The sequence below is a fragment of the Hyaena hyaena genome, unplaced genomic scaffold, assembly GCF_003009895.1.
Source record: "Hyaena hyaena isolate Hyena2069 unplaced genomic scaffold, ASM300989v1 scaffold_461, whole genome shotgun sequence".
In the NCBI taxonomy this organism is placed as follows: Eukaryota; Metazoa; Chordata; class Mammalia; order Carnivora; family Hyaenidae; genus Hyaena; species Hyaena hyaena.
In genome coordinates this window covers 209733-226399 of record NW_024081095.1, presented here as the reverse complement: position 1 = coordinate 226399, position 16667 = coordinate 209733, and the positions used below count along the sequence as shown (strand labels likewise).

The window sequence follows — 16667 nt, the reverse complement described above, 5'->3', positions numbered from 1 at the left end:
CAAATTCAGTAGATGTTAATGCATCAGTATCTTAATTTTTAAATACAAAAGAAATGCCAGAAAATTTATATACAAAGTCTCATAATGAAAATTGTTAATATTTTTGAGTCCTTACTTAAATGCCTTATATGTGTCACCTCATTTTTAAACCTCTCAATAAAACTTAAGTGACTTGCCCAAAGTCTCATCCATAAGTACTAAGGCAAGGGTGAAATAAGAGTAATCTGAGAACAGAATCTCCACTTTTCATGGCTACTTAATGCTGCACCTAAAAATTAATAATTGTTCTAAAACCTGACAGAATTTACTTTTTATCTGTTGCACGTATGTGGATTTCATGGTGCTAACAGAGAGCTACGTTATTTCTAGGTGGTAAGATGTTTTTGTCAACAATGAGTTTTGTGGGTAGGAGTTTCTCTGACGGTCACACACATCAAAAGCTATTGATACTTCAAATCTGTTGCAGAGTTGGCATTCAGTGAGTTCATGTTCTTATGTCTCTAAAATGACATGTAAATGATAACATGAAAATTCTACTGCAGGAGTTCCAGATCTAGAGTTATGCCAGGCTGTTGAGTAAGTTCTAGTTTTTTAACATTCTGACGAGTGATTAGCTGCAAACTGGCTCTGGCCAGGTTATCCAGGTTGGTTCTCGTGCAGAAATTATTTCTTGTCACTGGAGGGGCACCTGGGTGACTCAGTCAGTTAAGGATCTGAATTTTCATATCACTCAGGTCGTGATCTCATGGTTTGTGAATTTGAGCCCGACATTGGGGTCTTCACTGATAGTAAGGAGCCTGCTTGTGATTCTCTCTCCCTCTCTCTCTGCCCTCCCCTGCTTGTGCTGTCTCTCAAAATAGAGAAATAAACTCAAAAAAATTGATTGTTACAAAAAAAAAAAAAGAAATGACTTCTTGTCACTGGACCCTTGCCCCATACTCAAAACCAGTGCTGGAAATTAGAAGCCAGTAGGTGATACTGGCTTTCAGACTTGCTTTTTGTTTGTTTTAAGTTTGTGTACAGTTTTAAAGAATTAGAATTTGATTTAGTTAAGGTGTGTAGTCTCCAGGCTAACAGAGGGCCCAGCACGACATATTTTATCTGACTGTCTCACACATTCATATTTTATGCCTCAGCTCCAAAGACTCTATCTGATTTTAATACTTCTTAAAAATTCGTTTTATTTGTAATGCCCGCATCCACCCAGGAGTTCTATGCAAATAGGCGACAAATAAAAAACGAAAAGTCACAGTCTTGTAAAAGAAGAAATGTAGTGAAAACCCTGATGATTTCTTTACTCCATAATCATTGTGAAACAATCAAATCATTACATAGCAATGCTTTCTGGAAAGGTAGGGTGAGCAGTTATACATATTTACCTGACAAGAATCTACTCCTCCTTCTTCGTAGCCTGCACATACCATATTTTCTGTAATGTTATATTCTGGCATCTGTTGTTGGCATTTCTCGTTTGACAGAAGAGGAACATTGGCTTCTTGTAATATGTTTGCAGTAGGGCCTGTTCAAAATGGTAATGCAGCCAGCCAGTCAGAAGCGATCGACATGCATCACTGAATGAGCCACCATCAGTCTTATTTATTTCAACAGTGCACTCTCATTATCGAGTACTGTGTGTATATATAATGGAACTGAATGCTAAACCTTAGTATTTTAAAGCACATAATAAAGCCCATCTGTGGATTTTGCCAAATGGATAACAGTAAAGCACTTCTTTAGTGCCCAAGGGCTAGCAGGAATGTTGGATTGGACTAGACAGTCTTTAGATATTTTCAGTAATTGTAAATGGCTACAGTATTGCTCATGGGAAAAAAAGCCCACCAACACAAAAAGTTTCATTTACGGAAATAAGCAACAACTCAGAACTCCAGGAGGCTTTTCATTTGGCACCTGAAGAGATGCTCCCTTTCAGCAACTTTGTGATGCGACGTGAATGAGCAGGTGCACACTGAGCAGAAGACAAAGCTCAAATGAGCTGTGCCCTGGTCTAAGGGCAATCAGCTTGTCATACACGTGCAGGTGAAGAGAAAGGAGGCATTTTGTAACAGAGTGTATTTCCATGCTTTTTATAAAATGACTCATCTACTGCATGCATGGATCTCTGTTTACTGAAAGACTACTCCCAAGAGGGATGTGAAACAAGCAGGTGTCTGTTCTAGTGCCTCAGAAAAGGCCCATGATAAGCACTTTCTACTAATTAGCATTTCTGTTTGGTTCCTCAAGAAAAAGGCAGAAGGTTTATAACTTAGTACATATGACAGTATGTGACTTCAAATGTTGCAGAAAATGTTGCTGCAAAAAATGTATGTGACTTCATTTCCAGCTAAGTTTAATCCACACGCTAAAAAGACAGGAAACGTGTGTGTGTGTGTGTGTGTGTGTGTGTGTGTGTGTGTGTGTATGACTCAGTGGTGTGTTGGTAAATATTATATAACTGGTTTTCAAGAAAAAAAAAACCCAATATGTGCCATTTGCTTTATGTAAACACTGCAACCGCAGCCAATTTCAAGGTACCAGCATGACAGTGAACAGGCATTGGGAGGAGATGTGCACAGATGGCAATTTCCAGCTGGTGCCAGTGAGTTTGGCAGCATATGATGGATGACTTTTGGAGTTTGACAGTGGATTTTAAGAGGTAAAGATGGAGGGGCACTTGGGTGGCTCAGTCACTTAAGTGTCCAACACTTGATCTTGGCTCAGGTCATGTTCTCATGGTTCATGAGATCGCGCCATGGATCCTAGAGCCCCGAGTCAGTGGAGCCAGTGTGGTCGAGCCCCGTGTTGTTGGGCTCTGCACTAACAGCACAGAGCCTGCTTGGTATTCTCTCTCCTGTTCTCTCATTCTCTACCCTGGCTGCTCTCTCCCTCCCTCTCTCTTTCAAATAAACATTTAAAAAATTAGTAAAAGAGGTGAAGGTGGAGGAGGAAATTAAGCATCTCACTGCCATTCATTCATTGAGGATGGGCTGGTAGTTTTATTATAAACTATTATAAAATCAAAGCCACTTTTGCTGCTTGCCAAGGAATAAAAAATGGTTGGGTGTAGGAAAAACGCTTTGGCAAAGAAAAATTTGAGCAGTGTTTTTATACTTAATATTTATTTGTCATCATGAATTGCCGTAAGGATAATTGAGAATGCGCACAAAGGACATACATAAAAATATCAGTAAAGTTATTTTAAGTTTACTAATTGCCTTAATTTTGACAACTAATATCACTTCATTTCTTCCTAGTAAAACTATGTTCATGGTTTTCCTAGATAATTAGTGTAATATATTCAAAAGGGGTAGTGGAACGGGATTTTATACAACTAAATATCTGGAAATAATAAGGCAAAGTTCATAAAATTCATTAAAACTTCCATTACCCAGGAGGTATTTAATTATGATCTGACCATTTATTCCTAAATGAAATTGATCTCAGATACAGATTTCCCTTGGCTCCATATCACTCTTAGAGACTTTTCTTAAGTCAATTAAATGCATATCTTTAGTAACAATAAAAAAAATGAGCCAAGTTTACTCAGCTCTTAAAAGAAATACCCATTTCCTATGGAATAAAGAGTCTTAAATTTTGTTAGTGGATAATTTGTTTTTGAAAAGTCTACATCATGGTCATAAATACCTTTTAATTTGAAGGCTGGTAGAGAAAATATCTATCTAGGAATGATTTTTACTCTGTGGGTTTCAAATTTAATAAATCATGGCATTTTTCAAGTGGAGGAAATACAAGAAAATGCAGTCTTTGACTTCAATACACTTTATGGACAGAAGACATGAGACATTTCAGCAACATAATGCAATTGCAGTGGAGCACCTTTGTCAAAGTCATCACGTGAAGATTTGACTTAGAACATCATCCTTTCTTTTACAAGGAATATGGGAGTTTTAACTCTGCATGCTTTGTTTTTGGTAGCTGCACCTCTCCACAAGATTCTGCTGCCATTCATCTTAAACAGTTAACAGTTTTAAATATCCTGGCCATGATCTGTTGGGACTCCAGAGGTCAGGTTCCTCCACCAGACTATATAGTGCCTTTCCTTTTTGCTTAATTTTTAATAAGTTGCCAAAATTCTGTCCTCGATGGAATAACTCCTGTTAGGAATTCCAAAAACTACATGCCTTGTAGTTACATTGGAGAGAATAAAGTACTGGAATGTTTAAAAAATTATGTTCAGTTAGTTTTAATATGCATCTTTTCTAAATAATGCTAATGAGTCCATTTATAAGTCTTCTAAGTAAAATTCATGCCACATCTGAGTCTTCTCATCAGTAGGCTGAGTCAGAATGTTGAAGTTAAAAGGGATTGCCTTCTCATTTTTTAGGGAATGTGAGTGTGAGGCCTGTATGTGATAAATAAAGATAGTTTTGTTGATTTGGAAAATGAAACAGGTAATAATTTGGCTTTTGACCAGACTTTATCTATGTGATTTACAAAAATAAATTTTATAACCTTTGTAATATTCATTTAAATAGATGTATCTTTTCTCCTTATCTGAGTATTTATAATACTAAAACTAGGCACTAAGTTTGGGGAATGTTTGAACTCCCTTCCAAAAAGATCATAGTTTTATAATATGCTCTACGCAATCTGGATTTTAAAAAAACTGTACAAATATACACCATATGAATATAAACCTGACAGTGCTTTTAAACGCTATTGTGACAATTGTTATAAGAGTTGTAAAATATATTGAAAATATTCACAATAGTGCAATAGCATATTTCTAAGTTGTAGACATTTTCTTTTTATTGAGTCTGATAATTTACCTTGATGTATAAGCCTCCCCCAGCCAGCAATGGAACAAATTCTTCCTGGAGGAAAAACTTGATTTTCTTCCAGTAAACAAATAGGTTGTATATAATCTGGAAAAACAAAATAAGAACAGACACACATGCATTTCTAATAGATTTTAAAAATCAATTATTTTCAGCACGTTATTGAAAAACTTATTTTTTTGCTTGATGCTGCTTGAACGTTCTTTTAGACACCATATTAGAGGAAAGAAGCATCTCAGGATGGCACTCTTTGGCAATGGGCTACGTATCACTAATGGTCTTTTGGAATCCTTTTCTATATTGTCTTATAATTACTCTTTAATAACGTAAGCAATGTCTTATTCTAGAGTTGATCATTTATATTTGATTTTAAGCAATCATGCTATTTACAGTGTCAGTTCTATGAAAATCTAGGTGAAGCTCTTCTTTAGGGTCAATTAAGACATTTGGACAAATGTTCTGAGGCTTTTTTGATTTTCTCTAGTTATCTCCACATTTTAAAAAGCTTTTAGGTGGTTGTTTACAGGGTACTTATGGAAGCATTAGCATTGGTCACTGACCTTTAAAGCCCCTCTCCAACAGTTTACAAGCTGCCTGACATTTATTAAGCATGTAAGACCCAGGGTAGACCCAAAAATGAGTAAGATATGGTGCTTACCTTCAAGGACAGGGCTACATAATTAACCACAGTTATAGTCTGCCTTTAATAAGTACATGTGCAGGCCAAATTCCACAAGAGCACAGAAATGGTAGCGCTGTCTCCTCACTGGGAATCGGAAAAGTCTTTGGAGTAAAGGATGGAGTTGAGCAGAACCCTTCGTATAAAGTTCACTCCCTCAGATGATTTCTAGAACATTATCTAGGTATTTGGAGGAAGTCTTCCAGCTGTCACTCTATTAATATTAAACCTCCTTTAAAATCCTCATTCTATGGATATTTTAATTCTTACTCAATTTACTCTTAGAATATATGCTCTTCTCTCAGTTTGTCTTACACTGCCCTTTGTGGTAGATGGACCTGCCTTTCTTTGAGAAATAGAGAAGTCATGTATTATAACATGATCAGTTTTCTCTGGGCTGCTCCTTTGAGTTTACTGTTACAGAGGACTTGAACCATTTTGTTCTGCTGGGCAACTTTCTAGAAAGTTGGATCTGAACACTTTGATGAAGATAATTGAATATGTTTCACTCCATTCCCCAATTCCATTTAATTTATAATGGTTTCTATAACAAATTGTCCAACTTTTATGCACTATTAATTCATTGGTACTAACAATATTTCAAATCTAACTGTGAATAAATTTGGCCAGATAAGATGATTAAAACTTATTTCTTTTACCTGTGTAGTTCACTTTAAAGTCAAGATGCATCATGGCGATGTCACTGTCCTTTATTCGTTTATTGTAATGTGGATTTATGACAATTTGATCGATCAACCGAGTTACTGTTTGAGGAGACGTCAGATTCGATGTCATATGCAGTCCTAGAATTGCTTTCCACTTAGATGGCTCTAAATTTCTCCTGAAGATTGTGAAAAAAACATATAAGAAACTCTTCATCCACAAGTTACTTTCTATAGATCTTCGTAGTAGGTATTTCAGAACTGTGTGTGCCCATTCGAAAATATGCTTGAATTTCTCTGAATGATTCTTTAAAAACATTCCTTTAATTTTTATTCTTCACATCATAGTAAGAACCTCAATTAGTGCTAATTTCTATCATCTATCTTAAATCATCTCATGGTCTCTGGTTCTAGATTCTGGTTCTCAACTTCAGTTTCACATTAGAATCACCTGGAGTATTTTTAAATAACACTATCACCTGCTCCCCTGTCTCTATCTCTGATTTTATGAGTCTAGAATGGAGAGAGGACTTTAAAAATACATATTTTTACATTAAATCTTCAAGTTTATCCTAATGTATGGCCAAGGGTGGGAACCACTGCCTTAGATCACATTCCACTGTAGATATCACATCTTGGTCCAGGGTTTCTTCAGTCAACCACAGCAGCTATGGTAGAAAGGGAAGGAGACTGAGGAGAACCCTCCTGTTTAGCAGCTCACTGAATTTACACAAAGTTAAAATAAGCAATAAAACCTATTGTGATGTTTACAGGCTAACATACAAATTTGAGTAATTTTCATATGCAATAAAGTTGAAAATTTTTCCTTACATAATGTCCTTTGATAATGTATTGACGAAGCAGATTAAGTTACAATTTGAAAGTGTGTAGGGTCTTCCAAATTTGCTTTTGGCCTGCAACTTCTTCACACCAAGAAATGACTAGTGAACAGCTGGAATTAAGCCAATTAAGCCATATTCACAATGAAGTCAAAATTTAATAACTACAACTTTAGCAGAGCTAGTGATTTAATTATTAATAGTTACAAATGCCTCATTTAATAAGTGACATTTCAACTGTTAGAATCAAAGTCACCTATAAATACACAAAGGGCATGAAGTTATTTCAAGTCCATTTGTCTACCTTTTTACCTATCCATTATTTTGGTTAAATTAAACAGACGATCATTTTGATCAAGTCGCAGTCATCAGTAAGGCCAACGAATGCCCAAGCATTCCAGGCGATATCCACTGATAACCATGCTGCCTTAAAATCAGAGGTAACTTAACCTACATACTTTATAACAATAGCCTAACACCCATTTATGGACAACCTATTTTGTGCCAAGGCCAGTGCCCTGTACTTTGCATGAACCCTTTTCATTTTTGCTGCAGTGCTACGGATTTTACAAGGAGAACAAACTGAGTGCTGACAGTTTCCATGGTGGGGAGGAGACTTGAACTGGGGCTGTCTCACCTCAGAGGCTGCACCTGTACCAGCATACTGGGGCGGCTCCAGTGGCCACGGACAGGGCTCTGTGTGTAGGGTTCTATGGGCAGGGTTGAGAACATGAGGGGTGGGTTGGGGGAGAGATACGATCTACCACTGAATTATCTGAGCTCAGGTAGGGGAAGATGTGTCTGCTCTTAGTATCTGGTGGTAGCTCCTTACGTGCCCAGATGCCAGGCCAGGAGGGTATTATGGTACTGTAGAGGTCCTGTTTGCTTGTCAAGAGGACTTTTTGCTTCTTCCTGTCCAAGTCAGAGGAATCATCATACTTCAGCCAAACTTGGACACACTGATAATTTCAGACATTCTGCCTGCATGCACTCCCACTGTACCCTGGGACTCCCCTGCCACACTGGTCTACTCAAAGAGACGGGATAGAACGAAATCTCCTTCCTGGTGTCCTGTATCTAAACTTCTTTCTGTATCACATGTTTAAGCATGTTTTCTAAAGCTCAGCTGGTCATGGTTGGCACTTGATTAGTATCTGTTACGGATGATGGGTAACAGGTAGTTAGTCTTTTTTAAGAACTGCGTTTTTTATTAAAAATTTAATATATACTATTTACAAAAAATTAATTTTGCAATCGCCACACCATGATTCTTACTTTGCGTTCAATAATATCTACTTATACACATTATACTTTGCATTATCATCATATTTTACATAACCAATGTGTAATATTAATATTTCATATCATAAATAATATTAATTATATTAATGGTATCACATTAAAAAATAACTATCAAAATCTGCTCCAAAAGAGTATAAGCCCATTATAGAGGTTCAATTTTGAAGTTAACAGAATATATTTATTTTCAAAAAATGATAGGATTGTCTTAAGTGCTTTTTACATATTTTATCTTCAGAAAAACTTATATGAAAGTTCAGACAGGTAAGGCAGTTATTTGCTATAGATTTAACTCAATGATAAAATAGTGCAGTTCAGTAGCTAACCTCCCAAATTATGTTTTTTTTAAAATATATTTTGAGAACACAAGAGAGGACATAAGTGTGTAAGGGGCAGAGGGGCGGGGGGAAGTGGGGCTCACCCAAGGCAGGGCAGGAGCTTACGGGATCCAGGACTAAAACTCATGAACCATGAGATCATAACCTGAGCCAAAGTCAGATGTTTAACCGACTAGATACCTCTAGATGCCCCTACCTCCCAAATTCTTCTCTTTTATAAGTACTATACTTCTTCTGAGAACAATAAATATTAGTTACTCATATGAGGGAGCTTGTAGACAGCACAAAGTTTAGTAATCACCATTTTGTCTTGTTATTTTAAAGTTTGATATAGCAAACCAATCCATGATGTGTGAACTGTGAAAATTAAACATACATGCTTCAAGCTACTAGTCTAATTAAATACAAGTTACAGCAATATTTTTTTTTTTTTTACAAATAGTTTATTGTCAAATTAGTTTCTACATAACACTCAGTGCTCATCCCCAAAGTGCCCTCCTTCATGCCCATCCCCCCCTCCCCCCCACATCCATCAGTCCTCAGTTTTTGTCAGCATTCAAGAGTCTCTCATGGTTTGCCTCTCTCCCTTTCCCCCACCATTTCCGCCCTTCTTCTCCCCCTTGTTCCTCCGTCAAGTTCCTCCTAATCCTCCTATACGTGCAAACATATGATATTTGTCCTTCTCTGCCTGACTTATTTCGCTCAGCATAACACCCTCAAGGTCCATCCATGTTGCTACACATGGCCAGATTTCATTGTTTCTCATTGCCATGTAGTATTCCATGGTATAGATAAACCACATCTTCTTGATCCATTCATCTGTTGATGGACACTTAGGCTCTTTCCATGTTTTAGCTATTGTGGAGAGTGCTGCTATGAACATTGGGGTACATGTGCTCCTATGCATCAGCATTTCTGTATCCCTTGGGTAAATTCCTAGCAGTGCTATTGCTGGGTCATAAGGGAGTTCTATTGTTAGTTTCCTGAGGAACCTCCACACTGTTTTCCAGAGGGGCTGTACCAGTTTACATTCCCACCAACAGTGCAGGAGGGTGCAAGTTACAGCAATATTAATCTGACACATTCTTAATGATTTCTGAAGTTCTTATAGCACTACATGGAAAATAGCCCTTTTTTCATGTTTTTATTTCTCCTGTATCTATAGGTAGTACCATAGGAAGGAGATACTCCTCCAACATGTATCATTAGCATTTCTCTTTCAAGTTCTGCTTTACATAGCTTTTTGTGCCTATGTGCTTAGCTTCCCCACCACAAGCCCACATCAGCACCAGCACCATTAAAACGGCTATATCCTACTCCAATCTTAGTGCCTTCTCTCAGAAGAAAGACTTGAGAATACAGAAGTTATAGCCAGTGGTACTCAGTTTTATGTATCACTTGAAGAAATTTACTAAAAATATGGATTCTTAATTTCCACCTCCAGAAAGTCTAATTTGGAAAGTTGGAGTGGGACCCAAGAATCTGCCCTTTGTTATCCCTGTTGGGATACTGAGCAATACAGAGTCCTTCCTGGCTTTTCCATTCACCCAAAGCCAAGAGACAGAGGAAGAAAGCCCTCAGAAAAATCAGTGTAGATGAGGAAGGGGTACTTATTATGTTTTAAAAACATATTTGTCTCAAAATATCTATATTCTAGTGAAACAAGAAAAAGCTATAGGACAGAAGACAGGTACAGATGGAACAGGAAATAGCCCCTTTGGATAGGCAAGCCCCAATCTTGCACAGGCTAAAGGTGGGGCAGTAGAGTACCTTGAGGTAGGGGAGGTTGGCTGAATTTCTGCTGTGTTTCATTAGTTGCCTGCCTTTCTCAAGCCAAACATGTTTCTTAGTAGCAAAAGAAGGAAAGGCACAGGTTGGGAGGCAACAGAAAGACATGTATTCTGTACTTCTATAACCTCAAAGACTAGCACACTTCTTGGTATACAGTAGGTTCTCCTTTGATGTTGCACCAAATGGGAGGACCTAGCACTATGACACTCTAGGTTGCCGGTGTGTGCATGTGCTGGTGTGTGAATAAATTCCCTACTCAGAGTATGGCACTTTCACTGTTGTAAAATGTAAATATGGTGAGACAGTTATGATATGCCTAAGGGAAAAAAAATCAGTGGCAACCTATAACTCTTAATCGCAATATTTTTCTGTTCTACCATTAGCAAAGACAGTACTTTTGTCAGGTCCTCTTGTGGCCAACCCCAATGTTTACCCCAGGCACAGCATTTTAGGTCTCTATTACTATTTTCCACTGAATGGAAAAAAAGATTCCTATGAGGATAACCAATTCCATTTTTTAAGGCAAGGATAAAGTAGAATGCTTCTGAAATACGGTGTTGTCAGAGAGTAAGAAAGTTTTCAAGGCATAGAGCCCAAATGTCCATCAACTGATGAATGGATAAAGAAAATGTGGTAGATATATATACAATAGAATATTACTTAGCCATCAAAAAGAATGAAATCTTGTGGTCTAGATAGCATAATGCTACGTGAAGTAAGTCAGAGAAAGACAAATACCATATGATTTCACTCGTATGTGGAATTTAAGAAACAAAACAGATGAACATAGTGGGTGGGAAAGAGAAGAAAATGGAAAACAGTCTCAACTATAGAGAACAAACTGAGTGTTGATGGAGGGGAGCTGGATGGGAGATGGGCTAAATGGGTGATGGGCATTAAGGAGGGCACTTGTGATGAGCACTGGGTGTTGTTTGTAAGTGATGAATCACTAAATTCTACTCCTGAAACCAGTGTTACACTGTATGTTAACTAACTGGAATATAAATAAAAACTTGAAACAAAGGAAGTTTTGAAGAATACCAGGGGTAATTTTAAAAGAACAAAGGCACTAGATTAAATGGACTAATACTGGCCAGTTTTAATAATTTAAGTATCATATGATTATCATAATAATTATCCTAGTGAATAAAATAAATTGTTAATGAAGGGCCCATACTGAAACTCAAAAGAGAAAAATGAAGGTGTAAAAAAAAGTGGTTGTATTGAAAAAGAAAAAGGGTGAATAGTAAGGATATGTTTAATAATTATTCCTTTTTATGAATCAGGATAAGAGTTTCACACATAAGGGTATTTTTATTCCAACTACTAAGTAGAAATTTGTTTTTAAAATGGAAGTATGCATTTATTCGTTTACGTGTAAGAAAAGAAGTACAGGGAACAGACAGTAAGTCAAATAATCTTCTGCATCGTTTGATTTGGTGGATTATTTCTATGAAGTTCAGGAATAATTTTTGAATGCCTTTCTTCACTTGACTTCCAGAACTCTCCATTTACTTGTGATCTTCCTTTCATTTTGTTCTCTGCTTTTCCTTTCCCCCCAGTACTTTGTTCCTCTCAAATTCTAAATACTAGAATACTCCTGAGTTCTGCCTTTTGCCTTTTTCTCTTCCCCATTTACATTAACTCCATAGATGATCTTTTCCAATGCCATGACTTCAAATACCAGCAATATGCTCAAAATTTCCAAATTTGTATTTCAATTGTTGACTTCTCTGAACTCTAGACTCATATGCTTCAAACCGATTGGCCAATATCATTTGGATTTTATCAGGAAGTTTCAAATTCAATATAATAAACTCAGAACACTTTTTCTCTTTGCAATCCTGTTTCTTCTTATTCCCTCATTTCAGTAAATGACATCAACACACACCCTCTTTGTTCAAGCCTTAACCCTTGACTCTGCCTTTCTCTTTCTCTGTAACTCTCATCACCTGATCTTGCTCATGAATGAGATCCAGCCATTTGTCCTATTCTAATCCAATAATGTTACTCAAGATGATGAATTAATTCTCAAAGTAGACATAACTTCAGAGATCTGACACTGGAGCTTCAAAGACATACTGGAACTTCTGGGTGGAATTACAACAGTGAGATACCTGCTAATAAAAAATACGTTATTAGGGGCGCCTGGGTGGCTTAGTCGGTTAAGCGTCCGACTTTCGCTTAGGTCATGATCTCGCGGTTCGTGGGTTTGAGCCCCGCGTCGGGCTCTGTGCTGACTGCCAGCTCAGAGCCTGGAGCCTGTTTCAGTCTGTGACTCCCTCTCTCTCTGACCCTCCCCGGCTCACGCTGTCTCTCTCTCTCTTTCTCTCTCTCTCCTAGAAATAAATAAAAATTAAAAAAAAAAACATTATTAAAGTGTTTGCCGGAGGCAGAGGTGGTATGTGTGTGGAATTAGTGAAATGAGTAAAACCAAAACCAAAACCAAAACTGAAAAAATACATTAAAAATAGTGCTAAATGAATAGCATCAAGGAAATCACACAATATTGGCCAAAGGAGATTTTACAAATACACAACTTTAAGAGAGAAACATCAGATTGGAAATTGATAAAACTTATGGGAAAGACACCCATCTAAAAAGTTCTAGTGTTACAGTAAGATAATTTTAACTATAGAAAAGATGACTAGAAACTCAAATTTTAAATACAAAAAAAGTAACCAAAATCTATGTTATAACCAAAAACCAATAAGTCACTAATCTAATCCTGAAATCTCTACTGGCCTAAGAAAGTACAGGGTTTTGTTTTGTTTTTTTATTTTGCAAAAATTACTATGATCTTGAAAGGTTATTATAGTATTTCTGCAACCTGAAGGAGATAATTAACTTCCTAAAGCCATAAAATAAATAAATAGAAAAATTAAAACATTAATTTTTTTCATGGATTTAAAAAATTAAGTTCATGATGTTTGTATATTAGGGTAGGTTTAAATAGAAATGAAGGAATTTTCTAGGTATTATATTTCTGTATGTTCTGCATTTTAGTCTTATTTAAAGTGAGCAATTCAAAAGAATCCAGGTCTTAAGGTGTAATAGAAGTATCAATTAATTAAGCAAAATTATTTTATAGTCAATATTTAAGTATTTAAGAAGTTTGCTTCAAAGCTTTATTAGCTACATCAGTTTAATTAACACTAAATAAAGTATAAATGTATTTATTTCTTGCTATATATTTTATATATTTATATTCTTGCTATATTTTAATATATTTATATATATTTTATATACTTACACATATATTCTTGGTATATATTTATATATTATCTTGCTATATATTTTATATATTTATATAGTATATATTATACATTTGATATATAATATATATTGCTATATATAAATACATATAAGAACTGTATGTATTTCTTGCTATACCCCCAAATACCTCAAATATGAAATAATCTATTTGAGGAATATTAACACCTGTGTCAAGGAATTATTTCAATAGGGAGTGAGATAAATGTCTTTGGTCTTCTCTAAAGAACTAAATTAAAGAATGAAAGATTGGCAAGAGGCCTCTCTATGGATAATTTCATTATTGATGTATGTCTACTTAATAGATGTGATCCAGAGTGTATATCTATATTACCTGCCCACCCAAGAGGCTGGGTAGTGGTTGCTTCTGGAAGCAGGCATGGTGATTGATTGGGAAGGCAGGATAAGAGAGTTCTGCATGTGATGGAAAGGTTTCATGTCTTAATAGGAGTGTGGGTTACACAGGCATGTGCATTTTCAACACTCATCAAATTGTGCACTTAAAATTATGCGTTTGCTCTCTGTCCGTGGGAAAAAACAAATATTAAACGCTAGGTGGTGAGTGTGCTTAATACTAGCAGGGTTAGTAATTCTCAAACTACTTGTGTTCCAAGCTTGAACAAATCCATAAGTATTTTGTGGATAGTAGGAACAAGTTTCTCGTTATTGGAGGTAGGCTAGAATGTATCCTGTGACAATCTATTTTCATTGGAGCTGCCACTTTGAGTTCATATTTATAGGTATATAGCTATATCTACTGAGAGGGTCTAGGAGTTAGACACACCAGCAATAGTGAGGAGCACACAAGATTTTGATTTTTAAAATGTAGAAGAAACTAAAATTATCTAAACAGGATTGGGGTTTCCTAGAAAGTCTGATTTGAGGACTAGAATGGAGAAAGCACACAATGAACCTGGAGCACCGTATTTTGCAGAGAGTAAAGAAGTTCTCAAAGAATGGAGATATATCAAGACCATTAAGAGGGCAAGCTTGAAGGGTTTCACTAAACACAAAGACTTTATATAAAATAACTTGCAGTATTAAAACATATCAAGACAAGAAAGACAGAAAGATAGAAAGTCTGGCAGAAAGTCTATTCCAGATTGAAGAAGATGGAAGGGCTATAACAACTAAACACAGGGCATTATCCTGGGTTGGTTCTTGGGTGCCAAACAGACAAACAAACCAAGAAGGTTATAAAGGGCCTATTTAGGGCGGTAGACAAAAATGAATACATACTATAGATTAGATAGTTGTATTGCATTAATGTTAAATGTCCATAATTTTCTGTGATTATGCAGCAAAATATCCTAGTTCTTAGTAAAAATACAGAGTCAAGGGACACAGTGTCTAATCCACTATCAAGAGATTCAGAAATAAATATTTCTCCAGATTGGAGAGAATGAAAGAATGATAAAAAAGTTTTCATAGCATAAAATGTAAGCAATTGGTGACTCTCAGTGAAGGTACCTAAGAGTTCTCTGTACTTGTATTCACAATTTTTGTGCATGTTTGAAATTATAGCACTATAAAAAGTTTAGAAAATAATACACTGAATGTCTCCTGGACAAGAATCAGACTCTGTACCTTTCTTGCACAGGAACAGCAGGACAATAAAATTTTTATTGCACATTTATGTAATTCACAGTATGCAAAAGTATTGCATCATCTTACTTTTGTCCTGATAATCACTCTAGGAGGTGGATATCGTTATGAACACCCTGTGAATGAAGATACTGAAACAGAGATACCAAGTCATAGGAGGTCAGTAGCGTAAGTAGGATCAAAATTCTATCCTCTGGTTTAAAGTCAACCTTCCCTTTAAACCACAGTAAACTTGGTCCATACTCTCCAAATCTCTGTTTTAAGGTTGGAAAAGAAGACAAATAGGTGACCAAGAGAAAGAACAGGCATAGGGAAGTTTAATGACATCCAGGAACACTGTGGTTGAGGGATGGGAATAGGAGTGTGGACTATGGTAGACAGAGAAGAGCTGTCCAATTAAACCATTTAATCACCTGCAGGTTAAAACACCTGGACCAGATTTACATTTCTTGGGATAGAAGAAATAATACCACTGAATGGGTAAGGACAGCAAAATCCAAGGTTGGTGAGGATGAGTTTGAATTCATCACAATTCTATTACAGCTTACACTTGTTTGCTTGCATTCAGATTGAAGCTGTGTGAAAAGACATTTTATGTCCTATATAACTGAACATGTGTTTATATTAGATGAAACTGCTTTTCTATTTCCTTTGTATATTTGTGGTTTAAAAAGCTATGATATTGGTATGATTTACCTACAAGTACATCTGTAAAGATGTCACTAATATTACTATAAGTCGGTTGACATTTAGAAAGCACATGTTCTGCAAGAACATCAGATGGACTAATTGACCAAATCCAAGGTTAATATAAGAAATTGCTAACTTAGTAAGACCTACTTTGTGCAATAGAAAACAATGAATCAGTAGGTAAAGATACCTTTTGCTTGTAAATTGGGATATAGATTACCCACCTGTGGCATCTCAAGGCATAGAGTATGTATAGGTAAAAGTCAAAGTCATGTTTAGCTAGGGAAGGGAAAAGATGGACTGCTATGGACATTTGTAGTGGTGTGGTTGAAAACAGTTAAAATATCCTTATCAAGAGGCAGCAAAGCCTCGAAGGTGCAGTTTAGCTATGGGAGAGGTTGTAGTTCGCTCACCCAGATACAGGGCGTGATGCATAGAATCAGAGAGCTTGGATGTAGATGGGCAGTATCTTGGGCAGTCTTTTTGGAGTCCAGGTGATCAGCCCAGCTCTGGCTATGGGTCTTTATTTCAGTCCTTGGATTCTGAGTTCAAGTTTGCCCTTACTCTGGTCCAATGGGATCAACCCTTTAATACTCTGCCCACTACCCCAAACTCCCAAACAACTATCATAACCTTCTTCATCTGACAATTTGTCTTCATCCATCAATGAACTTTCAGTATCTGTGTTGGTAGGG

At 36.5% G+C, this 16667-nt stretch overlaps 1 protein-coding gene across 1 annotated transcript in view; it reads right to left on the bottom strand.

Annotated features, from left to right (window-relative positions):
- Positions 1 to 16667, bottom strand: part of TMPRSS15 (transmembrane serine protease 15) — a 112320-nt gene that overhangs the window by 4871 nt on the left and 90782 nt on the right. Inside the window, exons 22-24 of the mRNA XM_039253762.1 lie at positions 6135 to 6316; positions 4788 to 4883; positions 1380 to 1519 (exon numbers count right to left, since the gene is read on the bottom strand). Of these exons, the coding sequence (XP_039109693.1) occupies positions 1380 to 1519; positions 4788 to 4883; positions 6135 to 6316 (418 nt within the window). The remainder of the gene's footprint in view (positions 1 to 1379; positions 1520 to 4787; positions 4884 to 6134; positions 6317 to 16667) is intronic.